General features: G+C 44.1%; 1 protein-coding gene across 50 annotated transcripts in view; it reads left to right on the top strand.

Annotated features, from left to right (window-relative positions):
• The window catches only part of SORBS1 (sorbin and SH3 domain containing 1), a 230003-nt gene that overhangs the window by 151704 nt on the left and 51618 nt on the right, over positions 1-26681 (top strand). For 17 of the 50 annotated variants that reach the window (XM_053207922.1, XM_053207918.1, XM_053207919.1 and 14 more), the window contains 10 exons: positions 835-1007; positions 2770-2833; positions 4542-4616; positions 4931-4993; positions 14802-14849; positions 14974-15103; positions 16629-16743; positions 21561-21644; positions 25681-25746; positions 26330-26431. In XM_053207922.1, the coding sequence (XP_053063897.1) occupies positions 835-1007; positions 2770-2833; positions 4542-4616; positions 4931-4993; positions 14802-14849; positions 14974-15103; positions 16629-16743; positions 21561-21644; positions 25681-25746; positions 26330-26431 (920 nt within the window). The remainder of the gene's footprint in view (positions 1-834; positions 1008-2769; positions 2834-4541; positions 4617-4930; positions 4994-14801; positions 14850-14973; positions 15104-16628; positions 16744-21560; positions 21645-25680; positions 25747-26329; positions 26432-26681) is intronic. The other 33 variants (XM_053207928.1, XM_053207939.1, XM_053207938.1 and 30 more) reach the window with 10 other exon arrangements.

The following is a 26681-nucleotide window of genomic DNA, read 5'->3' as shown; positions in this document are numbered from 1 at the left end:
CTGTGCTTTGGCCCACTTAACTTTTTAAAAAATGGAGGGGTAACAGTTTCTTCCTCATATAGCTATTGGGAGGATGAACTGAGGTAATGTATTTGAAGAATTTAGCACAGTACCTGGCCCCTAGTAAACTCAGAGTAGTTCAGAGTCCCCTTGCATTTCCTGATGGTGTTCCCTCTGCCTGGAACACCCTTCACTTCCCATCTGGCTGACTCCCTCTGAGAGGTCAGTCCAGAACCTCAGTTCCTCAGCTAAGTTGGATGCTGACTCTCAGCCCTGGTCATCCTGCATTCTCGTCCCTGGCTCCCTTGCCCTCTCTGCCCACGGGCCATCAGCTCCTTGAAGGCCCGAGCTCATGGCCACAGGACATGTGCACGCATAGCCATAGTGCCTTCCTATGATAAGTGACGTGGCTTGGAATAACAGTATCAAAAGTAATTTTATAATCTGTAGACCACACGTGGTATGTTTATTAGCACTCTGTAACCTCTAGTCCTGAATCAAACTCTAATGTGCACTTAGCAATTTAAAGGCCAGATGGTAGATATTTCCATCTTCGCAGGCCATGCAGTTTCTGTTCGAGCTACTCAGCTCTGCCGTTGTAACTCAAAAGCATTCATAGATAATACATAATGAATGGGTGTGGCTATGTCCCAGTAGAACTTTACAAAAGCAGGTGACCAGGCCATAGTTTGCTGACCCATGCTTTAAGTGAAACTCCTTCTGATTGGGAATTTGCAAATACACCCCTCCCCTCCCCCCAGCTGGATTGTTTGGGAGATTTTTGCTTCAGAGCCAGCAGAAGAGCTTCAGCTGACAGCTGTTTCTCACTTCCAGATCCTGTCTCAGAAAGAAGAGTGGGAGAGCAGGACTTGGCACCAGCCCAGGAAAAACCCAGCTCACCTGGAAGGGCTCCTGAAAAAAAGGCAAAGGATGACAGTAGACGGGTGGCCAAGAGCGCTCAGGACCTAAGCGATGTTTCCATGGATGAAGTGGGCATCCCACTCCGGGTACGAACACTGACCCAGATGTCTTCCGTAGGCTTCCTCTTACACCAGTGACCAGTATGCACCTGGGTGCGTGTGAGCCCCCCTGTGGTTTGCAAAGGCCTCATAAGGAAGTCCTCGCCACTGCCTGCCCTCCAAGCCTGCTGAGGGCCACAGAGCCTCCCAGAGCTGTGTGCCAGCCTCCTGCCCCACCTCGGTCCTAAGTGCATGACCTCAGAGTGCAGTAGCTTTTCCCCAAAACATGTTAGTGTTAATAAATCTCATGAGAAAAGGGTTTTGGGTTCATGTGACTATAGGTAAAGGAGAGTGGGGCAAAGGCAGAGCGGTTTTTCTGCAGCTGAACTTCTGAGAAGCTCCGGGCACATGCGTGTTCAAGGGGAGATGTTGTGGGCATTGTTTCCAAGTCTCCCTTCTTTTGTCTATTGGAGCACACTCAGAAATTGTAGGTCCGGGATTACAGAACCCTGAAGAGAGTGTGGGGCTCAGGGTCCCTGGTTATGGGTTCAGGAAGACATTTCCCTGGATGAGAGATACCCCATCATCGGGGGTGAGCAAGAAACTAATGGAACCACAGAATGAATACAGGCTGCCCCAGATCTCCCCCTCTGTACTGGGGGGTGCCAGCCTTATGCAGGCCCTAAGGGATTCAATGGAAGCCTGACTTCTGAAGCTGGATTAGAGGGAATCCCATTTTTTGCCATGGGCCCTTCAGAACACTGGCTGCGATGTTTCTCTACAGTTTCCATGTAATGAACGGACTGGATTTTGTTTCCCTTTGGGGGAAGCCAATAGAAATGGCAGTGGGCTAAGCCTCAGAAGAGCTGTTGTCTGGCCCTAAGTAATAATAAGTATATGATAAATAATAATAGGCAGAAAGGGAATTGTGACCGACAGTAATTGTGGCTACCGCTTGCTGAGTGCATCATCTCATCATTCACCCTACGAGGTGAACGCTGATATAATTCCCATTTTATAGGTGAGGAAACAGGGACTCAGAGTGATTACGGTCCTGGCCAGGATTGCACATCCTGTGGGTGAAGGAGCAGTCTCTCTGAATCCCATACCCATGCCCCCTAACCATCATGTGGGGCAGCCCTCCCACTCACCTTCTCACCAGCCCTGTGACCTTGGGCATCATTTCGACTTTGTACCTCATTTCCTCATCTGTAAAGTGGTAGTGAAAATATCTGACCTAACTACCTATCCATCCCCTTCCTTGTTTTATATTTGTCTTAAAAACAGCCCAGCTTTGTGGTTAAGATGAAAACTCTCTGGCATTGGCTGCTAGAATTGGTTACATTTTAATGTATGTGTTCTAAATCTGGCCCTCTCCAAGGTGACTTAGCTTACTCTGCTACAGAATAACCTGAAATGGGTGGGGGCTTGGCCTGATACGGAAATATCCTTTGTCTTTTATGTTTCTGGGAGGCTTTACTGTGTTTTAGTTGTCTATAAATGAAGACAGATTCTAAGAAATGAAATTTTAAAAAATTGAATTAACACATTTCAAGAGGATCTTTGTTTATTCTTTTCAAAATCTGCATTCTTTTTGGCCACCTATTCAGGTCGGAATCTCTTGGTTTATCCATTCTTAAAAGTTTTGCATTTTTAATAAAGATTTAAATGTAGGCTCACCAAGATGTATAGAGTTACGTGAGTTTTGACGTCAGATGTCACTTTCCATTGTGCTTTCATAATCGTGGAGGTTCTGAAACGTACTGACATTTTCCATTTTATTTTACCCTTTGCCTTTGTTTTTCTCTAGAACACCGAGCGATCAAAAGACTGGTACAAGACCATGTTTAAACAGATCCACAAGCTAAACAGAGGTACTGATTTTCATTTGTAGAAGCTGTGCTGTATTCCTATGTTGACTGATGTGGTGAGGACTTAGACTTGCTTTGCTAGGATGCCAGAAGACTGGGCCCTACGCTCGACCCACTGGGCACCAGCCTGCCTGAGCCCAGCCATGCACCTGCAGATCAGAGTGGGGAGGGAGCGCTTGTGCCCTGCCTCACATGCGGGATTTTAGGTCAGCTCGCAAGTCCTCCCTCCCGGGTGTCGTGGGCTGCAGCAGGCTGAGCCCAGCATCTGCCTGCCCGGGATGTGAGCAGCGCTGACTCCCACCCGCTTCCAGCTTTCAGCGCAGCTCCCCGTGTCAGCCCGTGACTGCCTTGTAGGCAGAGCAAGTTGAGAAAGCACTGAACCTGGGAGTGAAGAAAACTGGCCTCACCTGGATTCAGTCCCACAAGCACTCATGTGACCTTGGGCCGGTCACATGCCTCTCTGCATTTGTCCCTCTTCCTTTCCTCCCAAGGATGTTGCAGGGTCCAAATGAGCGCGAATTCTTCCTAATGAAGGAGAATGTGTGGTGCACCTGTAAGGTGTTAACATGAAAAATAATCTTCCCCAGCTGGGAGCCAGCACTTGGCAGGTAGCCCTGAGAGTCAGTCAAGAGCTGACACACCAAAGCCCGCTGAAGCTCGAAGAGAAGCGCTTCCAGAGCAGGGGTCCCCTGGGCTATCAGCAGGGGATCCAGCATGGTGGGAGAACCCAGGCCAGTGCTCAGGCGCCTCATGACCCCTCCAGCTCCCATACGCCTGTGCCACCAGTCAGCTGACAGGCAGGGATGCAGCTGCGCTGTGGGGAGGGTGCCCCTCCTCCCAGAGGCAGAGCATCCTGTCATTCCCTGTGGCCAAATCCAGTCTGGCCGCCTGGCAGATGACACATGAAGGCAAAGAGAAAGCATTCTGGTCGATGTTGGCCTGAGCCGCAGCAAATAACCAGTCTCTCTGATTAGCTGCGGCTGCCAGCTAAAGCCACTGTTAATTAGCTCCTGCAGCGTTCACAATGAAGCTGGCCATGCCTCTCTCCAAACTGTTTCAAAATTCCAAGATGCTCAATGTTTCTAAACCAAGGGTAAATCCACTTTGGTTGGGTAGCCGAGCTCAGTCATGGTGGTGATGCCTGAGGCTGGGTCTCCAGTTGGGTGACGTCAGTTCTGCTGGTCACTTCCTAAAGCTGCTGTCCATTTCCCCCAGCAATCTGTGTTTCTCTCATCTTGAGACCTGGCTTCGGCAGCCCAAATGCCAAGACACAGGTGCATATGTGAACAGTATGTAGTTCTGCCCCACAGGCAGCATCTCTCCTGTTAGAGGGATTAACTCAACCCAAATTACAGGTTCTAAACAAAACTACCTGCCCTAATGGTAGACAGAGATGTGTGAAAAATTAAGAATCCACTTGTTTGTTTGGAAACTTGAAGCTTTGTACTAAATCCCTCTTGCTTACCAGATCCTCTGTATATGTAATTCTTGGTCCAAGAGGAAAAAGGGTATTGTCTCTTTAGATGTGTCTCAGTAATTCAGGCGAAAGGACTGGATTTTTCAAAGCAATTTGAGTTTCTTTCCTATCACTCGTGAAGCCTAGTACATTCCAGAATTCAAGGGGCCTGAATTGTGTGCGGATCCCTGTTCGTTCATTCTCTCCATTTGTATCTTCCTCTATTCTCTCTCCCAAACCTGCTCCTCTGCCTAGACACTCCTGAAGAAAACCCTTATTTCCCTACGTACCAATTCCCCGAACTTCCTGAAATCCAGCAAAATTCTGAAGGTACCATAAACTTAGACAGTGTATCTGTTGTCCTAGCCTTAAATTAATTCTTATAGTTCCATTATAGGAATAAGATTTGGCTTTTAGATTTTGTTTTTTATAGTCATTTTCAGTTGGTGAAAGTCTCATTTGCATGATGTGCTATATTAAAATAACTAAGGCCTTTCTAATTCATTAATCTCGTTTTAAGTGTGATGCTGTGTGCTTTAATAACACTAAAATAGGTAATCGTTCAAAAGAGCCAATTGGGGATTTGTCAGTTCCTCCACTTCATGGTGGGTGGTTTCAAAATCCACTGCTTTTCTCTGCTACAGAGGACAATCCCTACACTCCTACCTACCAGTTTCCAGCATCTACTCCTAGTCCTAAATCTGAAGGTAATTAAAGGAAAATCACGTGCCTCTCTTTGTACTGGTGCTGTTACTTTCTTCTTCACCTTGGGGTTTTTTCTGGTGGCTAACGGGCTGTCTCCCAATCTTTTGCTTCCCCCAACCTTGTGTTTTGTGGTATTGCTTCACTCCTCGCTGACTGTATGACCTGAGTCTATCCGGATGGATTTTCATACTGTTCCCTTGGAGTTTACATGATTAATTGGGTAACTGATGTAGCTTAGTTATAATGCTTTGAACGTGTGGGGCTCTGGGAAAAGCTGCCAGTGTTTGGGGTGGTCACATGGTGCTGGTGGCTGGGCAGTGACTCGTGGAGGCTGTTGTGATGCTGATGGGAGCGGGTAGACAGGCCCCCTGTCAACAACAGAAAAATTACCCACTTCCTACATGTGCAACAACTTGTCGCCGGCCCCCTCTTGTCATGGACCCTCAGGGTGCGTCTCCTTGGTAAGGAATTCCCAAAGAGGTTGCCAGGTATGAGGTTCAGCCCTGGTGGGAGATGACATCTCTCAAAAATAAGGGTTTTGGCCAAGTGAGAAAATGTTTCGTGAAAGAGCTGGCTAGGAATTTGGACCTGCTGGGAAGGATGGCCACACTTGTATCTAAGACTTTTTTCTGGGGCAAGAAGTCTTGGTGTCAAAGAAGGTTCTAAAAGGTAAGATAAAGGCACCGTCCTGAGAATTATCCTGTCCTGGGGATTGTCTGATCTCTGGATGAGTGACCCAGAGAGCGGGAAATGGAGGGGTACACAGAGGACATTTCATTAAATGCTCTTCTAGGATGAGATGTTGAATGCTATGAATGTCACTTATTCAGCTAGTACCGAGCACTTGCGTTGTCCTTGGAACCGAAAATAGTACCACGAATAAGATAAGTCCTCTGTTTTCAGAAGTGCACGTCTGGCAGAGATGTAGACGCGGCCCCTTCATTGCACTATGTCTGTAGGGGGGCAGCTGCAAGAGCATATGCCCCGAAGGCTGGAGGAAAGCTTGCTGGTGGAAAGGGGGCCCTCCGTCCATACCTGGAGAATGTTGATGAGTGAGGCTTTGGTACCAGCATTCCTTTTTAGGGACGAAGCCCAGTTCACCCCCCCCCCCCCCCCCCGTATTTCTGTGCTCTGATTAGTCGAGAAGCCATCCCGCACAGCCCTTCTCATCACTGGTAGATTCGTCCATTCACTCATTCACCAAACTCTCATTGACTACTTAACATGCATGAAATGACACTCTGGGAAGCGTTAGATACAGTTTTAGCTAAAATACCGTGTTCCCTTCTGGCTCTGCCCTTGATATGCTAGTCAGTGGTTTCCAACCTTTTCATGTCTGGATCTGAACGAAAAGAAGTCTACCAAACAAACCCAGGCTTCACATCAGATGCTGATGATTTCATTATAATCAGCAACCTCCCCACTTCCAACAAGAACCTATTTGGTGTGAGGTAGCCTCATCTTTTGATCTTGGGGTGCTGATTCCAGCCAAAAGCATTGCTTAAGAAACAACTGAGCTGAATGAGGGAGAAATTTTTTTAGGGTAATTTTGACCGTGCAGTGTTTAGTTGGTGCCTCATTTGGACTTGAGAGCCCAGCGCACTCCTAGGGTAGGGGTCCCTTCTGGGGAAGGTGACAAGGGCACTGCAAGCCTGAAGGCACAGTGTTCTGTGGGCAGAGGAAGGCCACCTGGAGAAGTCCTGGGAAGAAATACAGTGACTCCGTCGCACTGGAGGAATGCCGGAGGCCTGCCACAGGCAGGTCAGCCTGGCTGTCTGTCTGAAGCCAGGGTTTCGTGGCCTCACGCCCAGAGGTGCTGTGTCATCGGCTGCCACACCTTAGCAACCCCAGCCGACAATGACGTCTGCTGTTTGGGACACATCAAGTCAGGCGCAAGAGGGAATTGAGGTTATTTTTCCTTGAGGCATAAACAGTAAGGGACGATATGATAGCTTTTCACCCGTAAAGTGGGAAGCGAACCTTAATATTTTTTATTTTCAAAGACCAAAAAGGATGAAATTGTCTTGAAGGATAAAAAGGGAAAAAAATTAGATTGAACATAAAAGATTCATAACAACCAAGATGATTAGGTTTTCACACGAGTTTCTAAGAAGTCTTTTTCCCTGGAGACCTTTTTAAAAATAGGGTAGATTCCATCTCGCCCCTGCTCCCTGCTCAAGATGACAGATCCAGGCATAGACCGCAGACAGATTCAACTGGATGAAGGCTTTTTACAAATGAGTGAAATGTTTGCGCTAAATCGCTTTAAAGAATTGGTATTTTTTAACTTCTTTTTTTTTTTTTAAGGTATTAAGAGATTCTCTGGCTTGTGGTTTTGAGGTCGGTAAGCTCTGGAAGGTCCCCCTCAGCCCTGTCGTTGGTACCTGTGCCAGCCCTGTGTGCTTCCAACAGGTGACCCTGAGCTCTGCACACCTTAACGTGGGAGATATTTATGACTTTCAAAGAAAGGTGTTAAGGACAAATCAGCACCTAACCAGGGTTCTACCCATAGATTTTAATGAGCATGAAAAAATAGCCAGCTTTAATGAGGAAGGTGAGCCATCATTCCAGAGTCTCTCCTTTACGAAGAGCGGGCTGCTGTTGCTGCTGGGTTTTTTGTTTTGCTTGAACTCAGAATCTGAAACTAGAATTACTTTCAGTAAATCTAACAAAACCTAGCCTCAGGGATGCTGCCTCTGCCTAAATTCTAGTTGTTTAGAGGATATAAAAAAAGACTAAGTGTCTGAAAGCTGATTCTCCTAAGTAGTAAAGGACTATGTGAAAGTTTGTTTATGCCAGCTTAGCAACCCTTTCCCCACCCCGCCCAAGTACTACCATGAAAGAGTAAACTTCTATCCAGACTTTCAGAAGATACGTAGAATTATGTCTTAATCAGTGAAGTTTAAAATGTACTTTAAAAGAAACCTATAAATTCCAACAGGGCGCGGTCACTTCTAATCATTTTATAATCTTTGAGACCACTCTGTGGGACAGGAGGTCTTTGTTTCATGAGGTAGTTGGGAGTAATTGGGGCTAGGGAATTAACAGAATGGATTCAGGAGACGTATTTCTTGAAATTTCCCTGTATACCCTGGTCACTAGAAAGCTTATCAAAAATAACAATTCCTTTGGGAATAACTCTCAAGTAAGGCTAAGCAAATGAGTTTTACTTCCTTTTTTTTTTTTTAAGCCTTCACTTGACCCGCCCTCTCCTCCCCATCATTCCTTCCTCTATGACCCAAAGCTGCTTGTCTGTGAATTCCATTCTCTTCTCTCTCTCAAAGGCAGATAGATGTCTTTTCATAGCATCTGGGATGTCACTGGGACAGAAAGATTGTTGGGGTGGGGTGAGAGAGTGTAGATGGCCACAAGAGCCAGCCCCACCCACTGCTGCACCCGGATGTGGAGGGGCTGCTATGGAGGGTCTTCAGATGCCCTGCCCCTGGTTTCCTCCTGGAGTAGGAGCCAGAGGAACAAGCTGTGGAGGAGAAGCCTCAGAAATGCTGCCGCTGCCTTTTCCCCTGTCTCCTGCTTTGGGAAACAGCAGTGTGGTGGCTCAAACCTCAGCGGCTCACAAGCCTAATTCTATTAATAATAACAATAACAACAACAACAATAATGGCATAACCACTGCAGCGACTGTCACGACCACCGTTTATTGAGCCCCTACCAAATACAGGACCCCACATCCTGAGTGCATCACAACTGTCACCTTGTTTCATCCCTACAGGGACCCCCTGAGGTAAGTCCTCATTTCGTAAATAAAGGGTGTGAGGCTCAGGAAACTTATGTAATTGTTCAAGATCACCCAATAAGTAGCAGAGCTAGGTTTCAAACCCAGATCTATAGGACCTCCACACATGGGCTCTTTCTTACTGTTCTACTGCACTGCTGATTCCTCTACCTCTCCTGCTGCACCCTGTGTTCTTGGCTGACCCCTCTTGCCAAGGGCTTTCTGACACCTAACTCCGGACATCCAGCCTGCCTTGCTTCTGAATAGGCTGAGCCAGTGTCTCCTGGGATGATTTCTGGGAGTATGTAAAGAAAGGTCCCCAAGATATTTGATTTGACGTATGGCCAGGACTGGGAACCACTAGCGTGAAGGAATACCACCCTTCCCACCCTCCAAGAAAGAGAAGATACTCGCCAGTGCAATCTGGGGTGTTTGGATATAGAATTTAAGCAGGGAATACAGATTCAAAAGAGTTAGCCTTCCCACTCTAAACATGCCAAATGATGTTGTCTCTCTTGACCCGCTTTATGTCCACAAAATGGCAGAGCTTTTCAAATAATGCCTCCAAGTCAGCATAAAACTGAGTATCTGGTGTGTTTTTCCATGGTCCGTGGCCTCTGAGAATACGTTTGGCCATGTCAGGGTAGAGGTCTGTCCTCTTAGCCAAGGGGTAAAGTCCCAGAGACCAGCTTTTCCTCTTGCTTTTGGATGCTTCTTCCACCAGTCAGGCTGATGGTGACCACTGCCACCTCCTGGCAAAGTGTCTCAAGACACCACCCCAAGGCATCCTCAAGTTATGGTGACATATGCAGTAGTGTCTGTCTCACTGAGCTTTCTCCTTGTTCCTAGATGAGGATGTGCCAGAATAAGGATTTAGGAGGCTGATTTTTTTCCCAGGCACGTCTATACCGAATTAAAGTAATCCTCTACTGGCCTTTCAAGATTTCTAAGAATAGCTTTACTTTGCTGGAGTTCAAGCAAATAGTTCTATTGTGTAAATGCCTGGCCAGGATCTGCACCCCATGCCCCAAGCTCCAGCTAGCTAGCACTGCCCAGAGGAGGCGGACCGAGCTGCCCGGTCACCTTTGCTCTCCTAACGGGAGCTGCGCAGGACGGCTCCGCCCAGCCAGTGCGGAGTCTTGGACGGGCCTGCAAGACAGTTGAGAGGCACTAGCAGCTACTCCCTTTCCACCTCCAAGGGCCAGGAATGCCACTGGAGATGAGGACGGTGAGTCTTTTTCCAGCCCTCTGGTCCTCCCCAGGTCTTCCTCCTTCCCCTTCTTCCCTTCTACACATCATTCTTTCCTTCAGATTTTTTTTTTTTTATGAATTTGTTTTCTATAGCTACTCTACACCCTATCAGGATCTTTTTTTTTCTAATCCCCTAAAATTTGCCTTTAACCAGAACACAGAAGACAGTTTGGAGAATCTCTCCCTGAGCTCCCTGGACTGTGCCTGACCACCTTACCCCATTTCTCCTTGTGCTCATTCTGCTCTCCCATCCCACCCAGACTTTGTACCCACTTCTGCATGTATCTTTTTCTTTGAATATTTTTTGTTGTGGGGTGAGTATGTGTCTATCTTGACTCTTTTATCCCTCCTCTTCCTAAGTGTTTGGGTAAAGCAGGAGAAGGAATTAATTTGTGCAGTAGATAAAGGTTGTGTCAGAAATCAGCCCCTGATGTTAGAAAAATAATTGTAAATTTAGGGGAGCCTGGGTGGCTCAGTGGGTTGTGTGTCCAACTCTTGATTTCAGCTCAGGTCACGATCTCACAGTTTGTGGGATTGAGCTCCATGTGGGGCTCTGTGCTGGTGGTGCGGAGCCTGCTTGGGATTCTCTCTCCTCTCCCTGCCCCTCCCTACTTGCTCTCTCTCGAAATAAATGAGTAAACTTTATTTTAAAAAAAAGAGAAAGAGGGGCGCCTGGGTAGTCAGTTGGTTAAGTGTCCAACTTTGGCTCAGGTCACATCTTGCAGTTTGTGGGTATGAGCCCTGCATCCGGCTCTGTGCTGACATCTCAGAGCCTGGAGCCTGCTTTGGATTCTGTGTCTCCCTCTCTCTCTCTCTCTGCTCTTCCCCCACTCATGCTCTGTCTCTCAAAAATGAATAAACATTTTAAAAAAATTTTTAAGAAGAGAAATAGTTGTAAGTCTAAAGGCCTAAGATGCATAAAATGAAAATTTGATAAAGGCAAGTGATTATGTAAATACTCCTTTTTGCTCATTATCTCATTTTAGTTACATAATTTTTTATAAAATAATCATTCTCAACCAGCACTTGTTCCAATGTTTTTAAGATTGTTATAAATTCTCAAAAAAGAAACCCAGAAAACCCAGAACAAAAGTCTTTTTTAGAGGTTCATTTAAAGTCACTGTGGTTGAAAAGGCAATTATGTGCTTCCTGGCAGTTTTAGGAGAGTAGCTGTCCCCAAATCTAGCCTCCAAGGACAGATTGCCAAAGCCTAGAGGGCAATCACTGGTGTGTAAACATCGGAGCCCAGCAGGGGCCTTTGGGTTCCAGAAGTGGATTTTTCACTCTGAGTAAATCCTACTTAGTGTCAGAGCTTCCTGGAAGTCACTGGCACCGGAAGTTCTGGGTGTTGCTGCCGAAGCTTAGTGTTTGCTGCTTGGGGCTCTGGGGCACGGTCAGCATGTGGCTCCACCACAAACAGGAATCACAAGATCCCGGCTCAGCTGAGCCCCCTAAGGCACAGCTTTAAAGAACCCTTGGAGAAACCGTAAAGGCAGGATTTCAGACACAGACAATGTCTGTGTTCACAGACAACTGGAGAAACGTTTCATTTGCTATGTCTTAACTGTGCTTAAAAATACACTCCCTTTGGCTAACTCTAGTGTACAGAAACGCAGAAGAGCGACCCTTGCACCCAGTTTTCCCATTCCTCGGTATTTCTAACTTCTTATCCATCTACCCCAGCGTGGACTCAGTCTGCCAGGAGAAGGTAACAAGAGAATCAGCAAGTGGATGATGGATGTAGCAAGAGTGACTCAGTTTTACCCTTGTCCCTGGAGACCAGGAGAGAACTAGAAGTGGATGACTCAGAAAACTTGCTTAAGCATCACCAGCAAGGGGATGATGCAGAAAAATGGAGCAAAAGGCTCCAAGGGTTGGAAGTCAGTCTGGCCAACACTGTAGTGCGTGACTTGAGTTTCAAAACAGCACCCTCCCCTGCCTCTTCCACAACAAAAATTACAAAGGAATAGCCACAGTGTTCCCCATGATTGGGTAGATGAGACTGGGGTGAACCGTAGCACGGAGCACCCATCCCTGTCACAGGGCTGAGAGGCAGCACAGGGAGGTGGAGTCGGAAAGACCTTGAATCCATTCCTGCTTTGTCTTTTTCTCACAGTGAGGCTAAGAGCAAATTTTCTTAACTTCCCTGGACCTAATTTCCTTGTCTATGAGATGAGAGATTTCTATACCTCCAGGAGTTTTTGCAAGAATTAAGTGAGATGATAGTAAATTATCAGCCACTGTTAGGCACTTAATGGAAGCAGCTATTATTTTTATTCACACACGTAGGTAAAATTTTCTTACACTAGATTTGTAAGACAAACATAAAAAATTTAAATAAATTTTACATTCCCTGCAACTTGCCCTAATCGCTAGTGTTCAACGGAATCCATGGAACTTCAGTTTGCCCTCTTAAAAGTCAAAGTGAAATCCACATGTCAGAGTCGGATCCGATGGACACTGAGAAAGAAATGAAAAGCTCAGAGGCACTCCTGCCCTATGTTGGCCTTGGATGGGTGACAAATAAGAGGTAGCTTTTTGTTTGTTTGTTTTTGTTTTGGGGTTCTTTTTTTTTTTTTGGTAAGTTTATTTATTTGAGAGAGAGCAGGGTAGGGTCAGAGAGAGAATCCCAAGCAGGTTCAGTGCAGAGCCCAACCTGGGGCTCAATCTCATGAACTGTGAGATCATGACCTGAGCAGAAACCAAGAGTCGGCTGCTTAACCCACTGAGCCACCCAGGCGCCCCTAAGAAGTAGCTTTAAGAGTGTTCAGTCACTCAGACTTCTCTTTTGCCTTCACCCCCATTTTTCTCCTTCTGTTCAATACACATACTCTCCAAGCTGTGCTATTTTTTTTCCCATCTTATAAGAACTATTTGTCATTTCCTTCTAGCAAATATTTCAGAATTCTACATAAGGAAGCTCTAAGAAGAAGAAAATTTTTAAAGAGCTTGGGCTTTAAAACAAGTTGAATATTTAATATTTTGAATGTTTAAATGCCATTTTGCCCCCATGAAAATTTTGCTTCTTGCCCCAAGAACCAGGTAATAGTTATACATTAACACTGACCTTACCATGTATGGATAAGCTGTTGCTTCATGATTCAGAGAGAGACAGGGTTTTGAGCTAAAATGCTAGGCTGGATTTTAAGCAGTATGTACTGCTGGTGTTCCTAAGTAAGCTAATTTCTCATTTGGCAGACGCCGTTTTTCTGATCACATCTTTGTAGTCAGAGCTGATGTTTAGTTTTCTCTGACATCGTGTCATTTCAGTATGATAATCAGACATTCTGTGAAAAAACAAAAACAGGCAAGACAAAATACTTCAGAACAGTACCCCACAAATATGTCTGGATATCATTTTATCTCTTCCTTCTGCCCTGTTTTCAAAAGCTAACATAAATAAGCTTGAACCCTCCAAGTCTTGTTCCACTTTGATGTTGACTAGTTCTTACCCTCGAAGCAGAAGGAGGAAGGGAGGGAAAGATAACTTGGTACCTGATACCTTTCCTTTATTTGGGCTGGGAGAGACCTGGGGCAGATGAAAATCAGGAGAGGAAACGGGATAAGAAGTGGTGATAGAGAAACTGTCTTTGAATAATACTCAAAATAATATTTATCTCACGAAACATCCTGGACTTCACTGCTCTGAAACTCAAAGTGATTTGCAGAGAGACAGAACTTGGTTAGCACTTTGTCAACACATTACATTGGATTCTTTGGCTTGTCCTTGTGGGTTACTGTGTGTTCTTTGTTAAAGCTCTTCTGGATTTTAAGGGAAGGAGTTGGGTCTTCATTTCATATTCATGAATTCTTAATTCAGGTTAGCAAGATATTAGAAAATGGGAACAGCCGACTGATTCAGCCTAACTCTTGTTGGAGTGCTTTGGAGGGATTATCGTGGATGTGGTGACTAAATGTCCTACATTTTCAGGACAGTTCCAGTTTGAAAATCTGTTTCCATAAATGTGCGTGTGGTCTCATTTTTAGTTCAGGGCGACCACTAACGTGAGTGGCTCAGATCTGGTCTCGGTTCTACAAGTGTCCGTGTCCCAGTGTTCCCCTTACTTAGGGACGTGTGTCTCTCCCTGGAGAGCAGTCTCACAAAACCATGTGAGTTTGATTTGGTCCAGAGTCATGGTTTAGACACTTAGCCTGAGCAGTACCTTTGCAAAGCAAACCTGCCAGGGTGTGCCATGTTCCAAGACAAGCGAGCTACTCAAGCAACTAGATGGAGGTGGAATCAAAACAAATGATTATGAGGGGCTTGTCGAACTGTGTTCTCAGCTGCAGCACCTCTTTAAGTGATACTTAAATGGGACCTCAGAGTATAAATCGGGTCACAGCTGAGGTGGGCAGTTGAACCCACATCACTGGGCCTCTTCATTCCATCTAGTGGTGGTCCTGGGGGACTCTCTGGAACTCAGCAGGCTAGAGCAGAGACTTTCAGCATGAGCATTCTGGGACCTATCTCCACCCTTGCGTCCAGCCCAGGCTGGGGACCCCGCACTCTAGCTTTGCTTGTGGAAATTGTCTTGAGGAGGACCTTTGGCTATTTGTCCCCATGCTTCCTTGGTGGCAGGTGGCAATCAGCCTGCAGGGGTCATGAATGTACCTTCCAGCCTCCAGGTCTGCAGACCCTCTTTGGTTGGGTGGGCTCTCAAATGGGGTTTGCGATGATGTGGCTTCCGGCCCTGGGCCCCTCCTCTGTCTCTCGGGCCCCCAGTGTGGCTGGATGCTGGTGCAGGATGGTGTGAGTGGGGGACATGTCACCTGGTTCTCTTACCTTAGCCAGATTCCTCCTGATTGTGTTTTGTTTTGTTCACTAGATGATGATTCAGATCTGTACTCGCCTCGGTACTCCTTTTCTGAAGACAGTAAGTGACGCAGAATTTTCTGGTCGCGGGGGAGGAAGAGAGGGTGGTGGATGGGGGAGGATATCTTCCTGTTTTTGGTTTCCCCCAGGTTTGAAAGTCTTTTGTACCCACTTTTCTTCTCTAGCAAAATCTCCCCTTTCTGTGCCTCGCTCAAAAAGTGAGATGAGCTACATTGACGGTGAGAAGGTGGTTAAGCGGTCGGCCACACTCCCCCTCCCAACCCGCTCTTCCTCACTCAAATCAAGCCCAGAAAGGTAAGAGCTCCCCCACCCATCATCAGCTGAGATTTAGGGCACTCACACCCAAGCTAGCAGTGAAGTATTGTCTCTCTCCACTGGGGCAGGCAGCCTTGGAGGCAAGAGTCAAGCAGACCCAACTTTGAATCCCTGTGCCGTCACTCATGAGCAGTGACTTATTCTGAGTCTCAATGTCCTCATCCATTAAATGGGCATACGTTTTACACTTATAGGGATGTTGTGAAGATAAAACAATGCATATAATATTTGTAGTAGTGCCTGACTAACGGTAATGGCTCAATTAATGTTGCCTGTAATTATCATGTCTTTTTACCCTTCTCACAAGAGAAATCTTAGCTGTAAGATTTGTCATGTGTTTTTATACTCTTTGTGCATACTGAAGGGGCCCATAATTTTAAAATGAAGCCACACATATTAGTATCTATTTGTTTATGTAACGCGTATCCCTGAAAGATAAGGCTCGGACTGGTTACGCTGATGGCGTTCATCATCTCCCAATGGCTGTAGTAAATGACCCGCTTTTCTTTGTTGAGTTCTTATGCCTGATGGAGTAACCTTTTTATGCTTTGATAATTAATTTGAAAGGAAAGCTGAGGATGCCCTTACGTCCTGTGGGTAAACATGCAAGTGCATTCATCTTGAGGTTCAGGATATACCTCAAGCATCTACTGGGTACCTTCTGTGTACAGGTTGAGCCGGATACTGTGGGGGAATAGAAGCATATATAAATCATTGTCCCTGCCTTCGAGAAGTTTATAGCTTTGCAGGAAAAAAAATAAATATAATCACAGTGCAAAATGCAATAATGTACACGCACTAAAAATTTGCAATTTTTAAGGATTCACATTTCACTTGGAACCCATCCTTGGCTCAGGTTAATTAAGTAGCTGTGCCAAAGGCTGCAGTATTGGTGACTACTGGGGCAGGGTGTGAAACAGGCAAGAACATGGCTGTTAATAGCCAATAACATTTGTTGAGTGGTCACCATGAGCCCGGTGCTCTGCAAAGTGACTTACATGAGCTGTCTCATTTAACCCCTACAACATCCCCCTTTTTCAGATGAGGAAACTAAAGTAGCCGTAGGTAAGGTACTTGGCTCAGATCACCACGCCAGCAGTGCTGTAGCAGGGACTGGAACCAGAGCTGCCCGGCTCCAGGACCCACGTTCTCTTGCACTGCACTAGCAGGAGTGGGAGGTACAGGCATGCTTGGGGAATGATAAGCTCGTGAGACGAGAGCAAGTGTGGCTGAGGCTGCTTCCCACCCTTCTTCTCGTTCTCTTCTCTCTGCTTCCTGGTGCCTGGTTTTGAGCACAGGACACCTCAAGCCTTTTGTGAAGCGAACGCAGAGACGTAACTGGTTATTTTGAGAAGGAACCCAGCACAACTAAATGCTTCGCGTCCGGTCCGATTTTATGCTTCGGATATAAAAATTCCTTGATTAGACTACAGTCAGCCAAAGCCAGACCGTGTCGGATGCCAATTTTCATGAAAATAGCTCTAATAGGATTTTTTTTCTACAGAAACGACTGGGAGCCCCCAGATAAGAAAGTGGATACAAGGAAATACCGTGCAGAGCCCAAAAGCATTTACGATTATCAGCCGGGCAAGTCTTCCGTTCTGACCAACGAAAAGATGGTAATGTGTATATTAAAGTTCTTTTGTCTCCCCTGCCATGTTCTTTAATCCTGATGCATTGTGCATCTGGGTTACGTTCTTTCTCCCCTGAGGTAGACTCGCTATGTTTCGAAGACCATGAAAACATGAAGCATTTTTACCCTTTTCAGTTTTGCAGGTGTTTATAAATTAAGTCCTGGGAGTCTGCTTTGAAAGAAACCTTATTGTTCTTTGTTGTTCTTTTTGTGCATGATTTGAACTAATTTAAAATCCCCTACTAATGTAAAGATTGATTTTGCTGCTGTCTTTTTAAAAACCTCTAACCATTAATTTATCAGGCTTATTGCTAACTGGACCAGAGTCAGGTTTTTGGTTTTTTTTTTTAAGTGGCTCTTATTTGAACACACATAAATTTTGTAGAAGCTACCGGCACGTCATTAAGAGGTAAATAATGAATCTGATGTTGTGACTTGGGAAAAAAAGACCCAGGCTGTTAGAATATGTCTTGTAGGTCTTCCCCTTCTGCCGAGTGCAGTATTGAGGACGAATCTCATATTCAATCTGGTTTCTGATTCTCTACACAAATTCACATCGCCAAGCGATTATAAGTGGGGAAAATGGCCTGTATAGGCATAGAAGACCACCCTGGAAATGAGGCTTCTTCTGCGAAGTGGGAAAGAATTTTTACAAACTGATTAGTTTTGTATCTGCCACTCACGCTTCCCTTTTGTTCACCCTTCGTTAGAAAAGCTGGTTCAGAATTCTGATCATGGTTAAAGGGATTCTCCAAAGCTCTATAAAGATTGCAGCCCTCCAGCTGTGCCAGCAGGATGGAATGATCATGCTGGGGTTTGGTTTTTATTAAAATGCAGTTACCACACTGCGAACAGATTAAGTAGGCCTCTGAAATGCAGGTTCAGATTCTTTTCCCTCCACCTCTTCCACTCTACATGCTTTAAGTAATAATTGATTTGACTTTTACTAAAATAAAAATGTGACATCTTTAAAAGCACAAAGGGATAAGTAATTTTAATTGGGAAGAAAGGTCAACAGTGCACAGAAATGCTTTAGAGCTGTCATTCTTTAGCATCACCGTGCACCAAAGTTATTTTAAGCAAAAAGTTCAGAGATGAGCAGAGAATTTTGCCTCTGGCCCCACAGTGCCCTGGGGGTCCTCTCCCTGTTAGAAGTAGAAGAAAATACATGGCAGAAGTTCACTTTCCACACCGCTGTTCCTAGAAAGACAGTCATGTGCTTTGGCACATTCATGACACTTGAATCACCAGCCCGGGACGCACCGTCACATATCTACATTTAAATGACTTCAGAGATTCCATAGCCCTAGATTCTATAGGGTGCTTTCGTTTGGGCAATATTATGGTTCATAGGTGATCATCGCTTTCAGGGAAAGTTTGCCCCTTTTCTGAATTTCTTTTTCGTTTCCCCCTCCTTTCCTTGGTTCCTAGTCATTTGACCACCATCCAGAAATAAGAAAAAAACAACATTTTGTTTTTGTGCTTCTCATTGATCCCACAATGGTTACAAACCCTGGAAAGTGACAGTAGTGCCCCTCAGGGGCCTCTGGAGAGTTGTGGTGGCCGCAAACACGGTTGGTGAAGCCCCGCCCGGCAGTCCTACACAGGAAGCTCCCCTGTGTGGTAAATAACCGGGGCCGGCCGGCGACCGGACGTGAAGGCCCCAGGTGGGCCTGGGAGGAGCACCATGGACAGCCGTTTCATTCAGTGCTGTTCACTCGTTAGCTCTGTTCTTCCTCAGAGAAGTCTTGCAGTTGAGAGAAAAATTTCAGATCTCCTTCATTTCACAGTCTACTCCTCACAGTAGTTGAATTAGTCCTTTATTTTTGAAAATTTTCTCCCTGCTATTTTTGCCACGTGAACAGAAAAGTTGGCACATAAGTGTCCGTGTGTCTTTCCTTTTGGCATCTAGTATCTGGTTTGCCAGAATTTGAGGACACCTCCCACCCCCACCCCTATCAACACACACACACACACACACACACACACACACACACACACACACTTTTGTATTGTCGTTAACTGTGGATCAGTATGCTAACTCGTGACAGATGTAGAATCTAAATTTGCTCATAGAAATGTACAACTCCTATTGAGGAGAAAAGTGTGTGTGTTTTTTTTTTCCCAATTTGAGGTACTCCTGTCTGCTGACGCTTGCCAATTTCAGTAGCGACCTCACAGGCACATCTACCACAGGGAGAGGGGCAGTAGATTGTAGAGGCCGCCTAAGAGCTTGTCTTGTCCCAGGTGCGAAGCTGGACCATCCCCGGCCAGTGAAACACTGTGCTGCCTTCCAAATCCCACACAGTACATTTACAGCCTTCTGGCCTCTTCAGTCATTTAGCCAACTGCTGTGACGTTCTTCATAACTCCTCAGCCCCTCTCATCATCGTCTGAGACCACTGTCTTGTCTTGCGGCCTTGGGATTGGAGGTCTGTTGGTCAGGCCTTGCTTTGTCACAAATGGCCTTTTTCTGGCTTTGTTCCTTTAACTTTCCTCTAAAGTCCCTTAAGAGCTTCAGCTCAATTCAACAAATACATATAGAATAACTTTTATGTGCCAAACCCTGGCTTAGAGGTTGGGGTCCCTGCCCCCATAGGCATATATTGGGAAGGACAGGAATTAAAATAGTAATTATAGGCACGATATAGATTTGGATGTGTAAAACAAGGGGGTTGACCCAACTTGGTTTCTTCTGGTGTACGGTCACTTTGAGTTTCTTCCTGGCTTTTCAAGTTTGTCATTTACCCCTGTTTTAGCTTGGTATCCCCTGCAAACGTAGAGGGTCTACCTCCTTCTCAGGAACGTGAGAAGGGGATGTCCTATACTATAAAGAGTGCTGGACCTAGGAGTTGGAAGATCTGAGTTCAAATTCTGAGTCTGCCCTAAGGTATCTTGGGGCAAGTCATTTAACTTCTTTCAGGACCTAGTACCAGAACATTCAGGCCATTTCCTGAAAGAGCTGGTACATTTTATTTAAAACAACAACCAAAACCTAACCTATTCCCGGGGAGCAGTTTATAAATAGTGTTTAAAAATAATAAACATGACATAGGTTTCATGAAACCCCATCCTGGAAGGGTCTAGGATGCCCCAGGGTCTGAACGGTCCCTCCTGAATAGTTGTGTCCTTATAGATCTTGTGCCTCATTTCACTGAATACATAAAGAATCCATTTGGAATCCACTGTCTTACATCATTTCACAATCCAGTGAGAAGGAATACACCTTCTCCTTCAGGATTTAAGCCCTAAGTCCCTAAAGCCAGTTGGAGGAGGTTTTAATCTGGGTGCAAGAGGACAGACGCCATTTCAGTAGACATTTCCCCCTGATCCCAACTAACTTACATTCAACGAATTTCAGTTAAAGAAAAGTTCTCTGCCTTATCTTCCTCCATTTAAAACAAAAGTAGAAATCATGGTAAAAATTCTTCGAAGGATTTTAGAAGAAGGGTCTGGTCAAGATCACAAAGTTTACAGCCATTTCTACAAACTGCAAAAGGCCTGTTAACAGAATGTTAAGAAAAACGTGTCTGAAGGGGCTACTCTGTGAAGCAGTGTCGTCCAATTTCCTTCACGCGTCGTTGCCCCGAGGGAGTGAAGTTTATTTTATATTGTTTTCAATCTTGGTGCAAAATGTATATTTTATATTTCATATTGTTGTCAGAAAATCATCATATCTCTGTCATTTAGTGACTGCCGAGGTTTTCTGAAACATATATACACACATATGAATTTAATGAAGCCATGAGCCTCTGATGCTTTTGTCTGATGTGAACGTACATCTCCAGTTTATTAAGGGGAAGCCTGATTTGCTTGTCAGGCATTCATTTGCCGACTAATTATTTCCAGAAACACAAGTGATGCCACAGAGCAAGGAAAACTTTATAAATATCTGACTCCATATGGAATCCCATGGAATCAAATTATCAGTCTGTGTGAACTGCCTCTTAGAGTTATATAAGGTTGAGATATCTAACTAATTTTTGTAACATAACCCAGAAGTTTTTTCCCCCCCTGCTCTGTTGTCTGTCTCGTTCAGCTTTTCCCTCACTTTATTTTTCCCAGTTCTTTAACATTTATCTGTGAAAACACGAAGTGTATTCTGTCTGTATTCATCCCCCATGGATGCTCATTTAAAATGTTTTGACACTTGTGTTCTGTTTTTACCTATATCATCTTTCACTTTACTGTTTATGGGACATGATTTCTCACCTCCTCATGTGCCATTAAAGATGCAGTATTAACAAATTGGCTTTTATGAAGTGTTGGTATTTGCATTTCTTTTGAAAACCTTAAGGCAGCTTTGCAAATAAGTACTAAAACTATATACTAGCCAATAAAAATTATTTGCTCTACTTATCTGGCATAGATGGCTAAATGTTTGGTGTGCTCACCAGATTGTTTGCTCCTAACTAACAGCTCTTTGTAAAGAGGAAATAAGGGCTTTCTCTTCTCCCACGATAAAGTTATTGAGGAATATGCTCATATTCCGATCTGTCGTGGAGGTCAGCAGTATGGTGTAAAATTCTCCACCCGTAGTCCATTTGCCTTCTGCCTTAGGGCTGAGAATGATTCACTCACTGCTCTCTACCACCATTTCTCTGTTTTTATAAACCCATCCTCTCCCACCTGTTTTAGCTCCTTGTTTTTGCTGATGTCTGTAAAAATGGATGATTGCTGCTGTTGAATACAGTTGCTATAGATACCTGGAAACCACTGCATCTCTACTGGCCTGTTCCTATGTAATCTTTGCATAATGTTATCCTTCTCTCTCTTCCATTTCCCTATCACCAACCCCTATAGAGTCGGGATATAAGCCCAGAAGAGATAGATTTAAAGAATGAACCTTGGTATAAATTCTTTTCGGAATTGGAGTTTGGGAAACCGGTAAGTTTAATAGCTTCAGTGGTTATAGACACCTTTTTAAATAATGCTGTTGATGCATTGTTGCCGCTAAACAGTCAGATCTATTTGTAAGGAATGCAGGAAGCAGGGAACAGCCATTTCACTTGTCAATAGTGGGACTGTCTATTCTCATTACAACCTGTAAGCTTTTGCCAAGAAAGGACAGTGAGCTCTGGAATTATTTCTTGCCAGAAAATCACAGAGAAAGACGACTAAATCGTTGCTCAGGACCCCCCACCACCAGCAACAAATATCACACGCCTTGTGGACAGCATTATTTCAGCCACTGGTTTGATTACTTAACCAAAGTCTTTATGGCAAACTGAAGATAAGCAGGAAAATGCATTACACACTGGGAAGACCAGCATTGTCACTGCTTTAAAAAGAAAAAAAAATTTTTTAAGTACATGTGCAAGGGAAGTGCCCAAAAGGGCCTTTGTGTGTAGATGTGATCCACAAATACATCCCTGTTATAGGTGACTCAGGGAATGATCTACAAGTTAGGGTAATATTTCCCAAAATTTGAAATGGGAGTTAGGCTCAACAGTAAATGTGCTAGAGTTCCTAATGTTTTGCAGCTTCCCTGTGATGTCTCTGAGTTGGCCTTGGTGCAAACTGATTTTTGGCACTGACAGGAGGATTTTCTTAGCCCTGCACCCAGAGGGGTATCAAACAGAAGGGAGAATTGAGTCATTTTTCCACTGGAGATGGCTAGAAACTGACCCTAAACCTCCAGTTACTTTAAAGTCTTACTACAGCTGCAAAAAGAATTTATGGGTGGAGGAATTAAGTGTGTGTGTATATATATATGAACCATTTTGTCAGATGCTTGTATGAAACTTTAAACATTGAAGCCAGCACTGGAATCACTGGGGCTTGGAATGATAGTTTTATTTGCAGACAGGAATTTATAGCTCAATAAAATGTTACATTCCATGGTGTACATTTTTCATTAAGATGAAGCCAAAGACAGATGCAGCGGCCGCTGTGGAACTGCTAATTTGATTCAGCGATGCTGAGCTTTGTTAGGAAGTTGAGGCATCTTCTGAGTTAGGAGCGCCTGACTTACAAACATCCTGCTGGTGGGAACAAGTTTCCTTCCTGCTCACCCTGTCCTGGATGCCTCTTAGCTGCTAAGCTGTTCTGAGTGAACAGCGCCACCTAGTGCAGTATAGAGGATGTGTCTAACCTGGAGTCTGCACCCTCTTCTCTCCCTAGCTGTGGTGCACGCCTCATTTTTCCTTTCTTTCCCTTTTTCCTTTGCTGTTCACCATTCAGACTTCACTGAAGTCCACCTCAGGCAACCTTCTCCACCCTCAAAAATTTAACTGTATCTTAACCCTTTTCTTTTTCTTAAAACTTGTTCAAACATCTCACACAAAAAGCTACTTCTGAATCATGTGGTCCCTTCCCCCTCTGCCAAAGGAAAAAAAAAAAAAAAGACCATGATTGGTATATGTAATAACAATGCCATACCTTCATCAGGGTAAGCAAAAGCTATTAGCTTTAAATTCTGTGTAATGGAGAGTCCATGTCATAGATTTTGGAAGCTCCTCTCAGAATTCACAAATTGCTAGCCATTTCTCATTTGCCAAATAACTAAATTAGTTTTATCTGAAATGTTAACTTTTAGGGAAAGGTGCGAAACAATTTTTATCATGTGATTGGTTTGTTTTACTGAATCTGTAATTGCAAATAATTCTGTTTTTGTTAGCAAAGGGCAGTATTTGAGTCCCAGCATACATTAAATAGGCTCTGTGAATAGCTTGGTAGATTAACACTGTTTCTGCTGGAAAGTGTGGTCTGAGAATCACACAACCAATCCAAATAAATGTTGAGGACACGGTCCATTTGTGTAGTGAGACCTTCCTAGAATTTGTATTGCTACTGTTGTTCTAGCTGCCTCTTAATTATTTAACGACTTAGTGATCCTTTTCCAAAACGTCATTTCCTCTGAAGCCATGATGTTCCTTGCACAGACCTTAGAGCCCTTCTAAAATGGGACTTTTTGTGTGGGTTTTTTTAAAGTAATAAAAGATAATACTGTTGAAGACTTGCCAAAATAACTTAATGCCCATATCCTGAGGAACAGTTTTGAGACGAGTGGCTCCCTATGGTCTAGGAAGGAGCATCTGAAGGGTGGGCTTGTCATCCAGTGAAACCAACTTGATGACTGGCTCTTGCTCCAAGTTTGGGAAGAAGGTGTTGTCGGGAGAAATTTTTTCTTCAGTCCTACCTTAATTGCTCTAGGCTATAATAAGAGCTATAAATAAAAGTGGTGTAAATCATGGAAATTGTTTCAGCAGGTTTTTCAGTCATTCAGAAGCAGAATGAAATTAAAACTCTTACCAAATAATATGAATCATCATTTCTATTTTTTTTTTTCCATACCAACTCCGGACCCACTTCCCCTGAGTGAAAAGCCTGCCAGAACTTGGACACTAGACATTGGCCCTGAACTCCTTTCTTCCTCAACTCTTGCACTTAAAGCCAGCCACCCGGATGAGCTGAAATCTTAGCAAGATGCTGGCTTGTAGTACCTTTTAGCTCAGATACGTTGTTGTAGAATATCAAATAATTCAAGATGCCAGGCACCCTTTTTGTAAGACTTTTAAAACCAATTTAATTTGTAAGCACTGCCTTAACATTTTGCAGTTATGAAAGAAATGACTAGGTAAGATCATAAGTGACTTTAAAAAGTTTACTTCTCCAGGTGAACAGTCCAAGTGTATTAAGTGCTTAAAGATGAATGGTAATTTTTAATAGCACTTACTTTACACATTGCAGAGTATATACATGCACAGAGATTGCATTATTGACCTGTTAGCTGTCAGTGATGAAAGCACCTTGGATTCAGATTGCTTTTCATTTGCAGGTTCATTACTAACAGTCTGGATGTTAGTTCTCCCCTCCCGCCCCCCGCAATTTCTGCAGGAATCAGCGTGATTTCTAGAAGTAAGCTCAAGGCAAAATGTCACAAAGTAAACCAATTTGCATGCTTCCACATAGTTATAATATTTGCTCAAAATTCCAGCAGCTATTAATGATCTCCTCTGTTCAGGAGTCATTGTATAAGACATCTCAGGTCTAAATAGGCAAAACAAGGTCTACTTGGTGGGGGAGAGGTTCCACAGTTACAAGTGGCTTGTAACTTCCAGATGTCCTACCCTCTGAACCCCTCCTTCATTAAACTTACAGTTCTCTTGGCAGAGTTCTGTTTTAGGAATGCAGCTCTAATTCTAACTTGAAGAGTTAAAGGAGAAAATGAAAATAATCCTATAGTCTGCTGTTCAAATTCAAGTTACGGACTGTTCTGTAAGGCAGATGAAAGGCACGGCTGTGCTACCAGCAATGTTATCAAAGCCTAGTTCAGCTTTAAAAGGAGATTTTAAGTGTTGTCCACTGGAATTATCTAGTTACACAGTGCATTATAGAACACCCATTTTGTACATGGATTTCATTGCCACAAACCACAGAAAGCACATTTGGTTCAATTTACCCTCCCCTGGCCAGATCTCCAAATTCACAACACGTATTAAGGTGTAATGAATTCTACCGTGGAGAAGACTGCTTCAAAAACATAGAATCTCAGTGTCCATCTTAATTTGAAAACAATAGTGAGGATGTATGTCAGCCATCTCAACTAAAAAAGAAAAAGAAAAAAAGAATGGTGAGGAAAAATCAGAGTTTTGATTTTTGTTCAAATTGGTGTTAATGCTTTTTTTTTCTTCTGTTTTCTTTTTTTATGTTTTCAATGTTTAGAATCCAACAATGATTTACTCGTGAGATGTAGACCTAGACAAAAATTCCCAGTTAATGTTTCCAGCTCCTAAATCCTGCAGAACCCTTCCCTGGGCGGCCCCCTCAGGAGGCAGAGTGCCTGCTCCCTGTGTTTTGAGTTCACTTCTCTGTGTTGATACAGTTCCCCTAGTGTGCCCCTCTTCGTTTGAGCCGGTCTCCATGTTTGTCTTTATGTCTTTATGCTCATTTCTTCATTTCCTCCTCTGCTTCCCGTCAGCCTCCCAAAAAGATATGGGATTATACTCCTGGAGACTGCTCTATCCTTCCTAGAGAGGATAGAAAGGTAATTCCGCTGTGCCTCCTCCGTGGGCTGTGTGTGTGTTCTCTAGCCTGGTTAGTGTGAGTGTGTTGTGGGGTTTTTGGTTGTTGTTGTTTTGTTTTGTTTTAATTATTATTATTTTCTCAAATCACTTTTTTTTTAACTTGATAACTTTTTTTTATTTTTTGGCTTGGTGATAAAAGTATTTAACAAAGTCTGTAAGACGTCTACTAATGTTTAGAGGTTTATAAAGCAATGCCTTAGTCTCCTGACATATCCTGCTTGTCACAGTCACTAGACTCTGAAAAGAGCAAAAATAGGTCTTTCGCAAAAGGTAGGTTTTTGTGGTATTTGTAGTTCTCTCTAGCGAGTAGAATAGCCTTTTGGAGCTCTGATGACGTGAGGATTTATATTTTCTCTGCCTAATGTTGCATTCTGTTTTCACGTCTGCACCTGATTTCTAGTGAGCTCTTGTGTTCAGTCATGCCATCTTTGCCTTATTAAAGTATAGCACTAAACCAGCTCATTTTTCAAACTTAACCTTCCATTCTTTCTGCCTCTCCTCTAAACTAAAACATGCTTTCCCATCTTTTCTTTCTCAAACCAGACTAATCTAGAAACAGATCTCAACCTCTGCCCAGCAGAGTTAGAGGCAGATTTAGAAAACACGGAGACGCTTAATAAAGCACCCGGGGCAAACTTGTCACAGGTATTTCCTAGTTTTTCTCACGCTGTCGGTTCCTCTTCCAGCTCGGTTTTGTTTTCTCCTCTGCTCTCTGGTGTCGATACAGGCAAGGCAATGAGTGGTAATGCTGCTTCTTTTTAAGCTGCATGGCTTTCTGACTCCTGTTTTCCTCTCCCACCAACCTAATTTTTGCCTGGATTTCTTTTGAGCTTGGCATCTTCCTTAGAGGAGACTTTTCAAATATACACAGGGTGGCTGGTGATTTAAATGACCC

The sequence above is a fragment of the Acinonyx jubatus genome, chromosome D2 (genome assembly GCF_027475565.1).
Source record: "Acinonyx jubatus isolate Ajub_Pintada_27869175 chromosome D2, VMU_Ajub_asm_v1.0, whole genome shotgun sequence".
Lineage (NCBI taxonomy): Eukaryota > Metazoa > Chordata > Mammalia > Carnivora > Felidae > Acinonyx > Acinonyx jubatus.
This window is presented reverse-complemented; position numbering and strand designations above follow the sequence as displayed.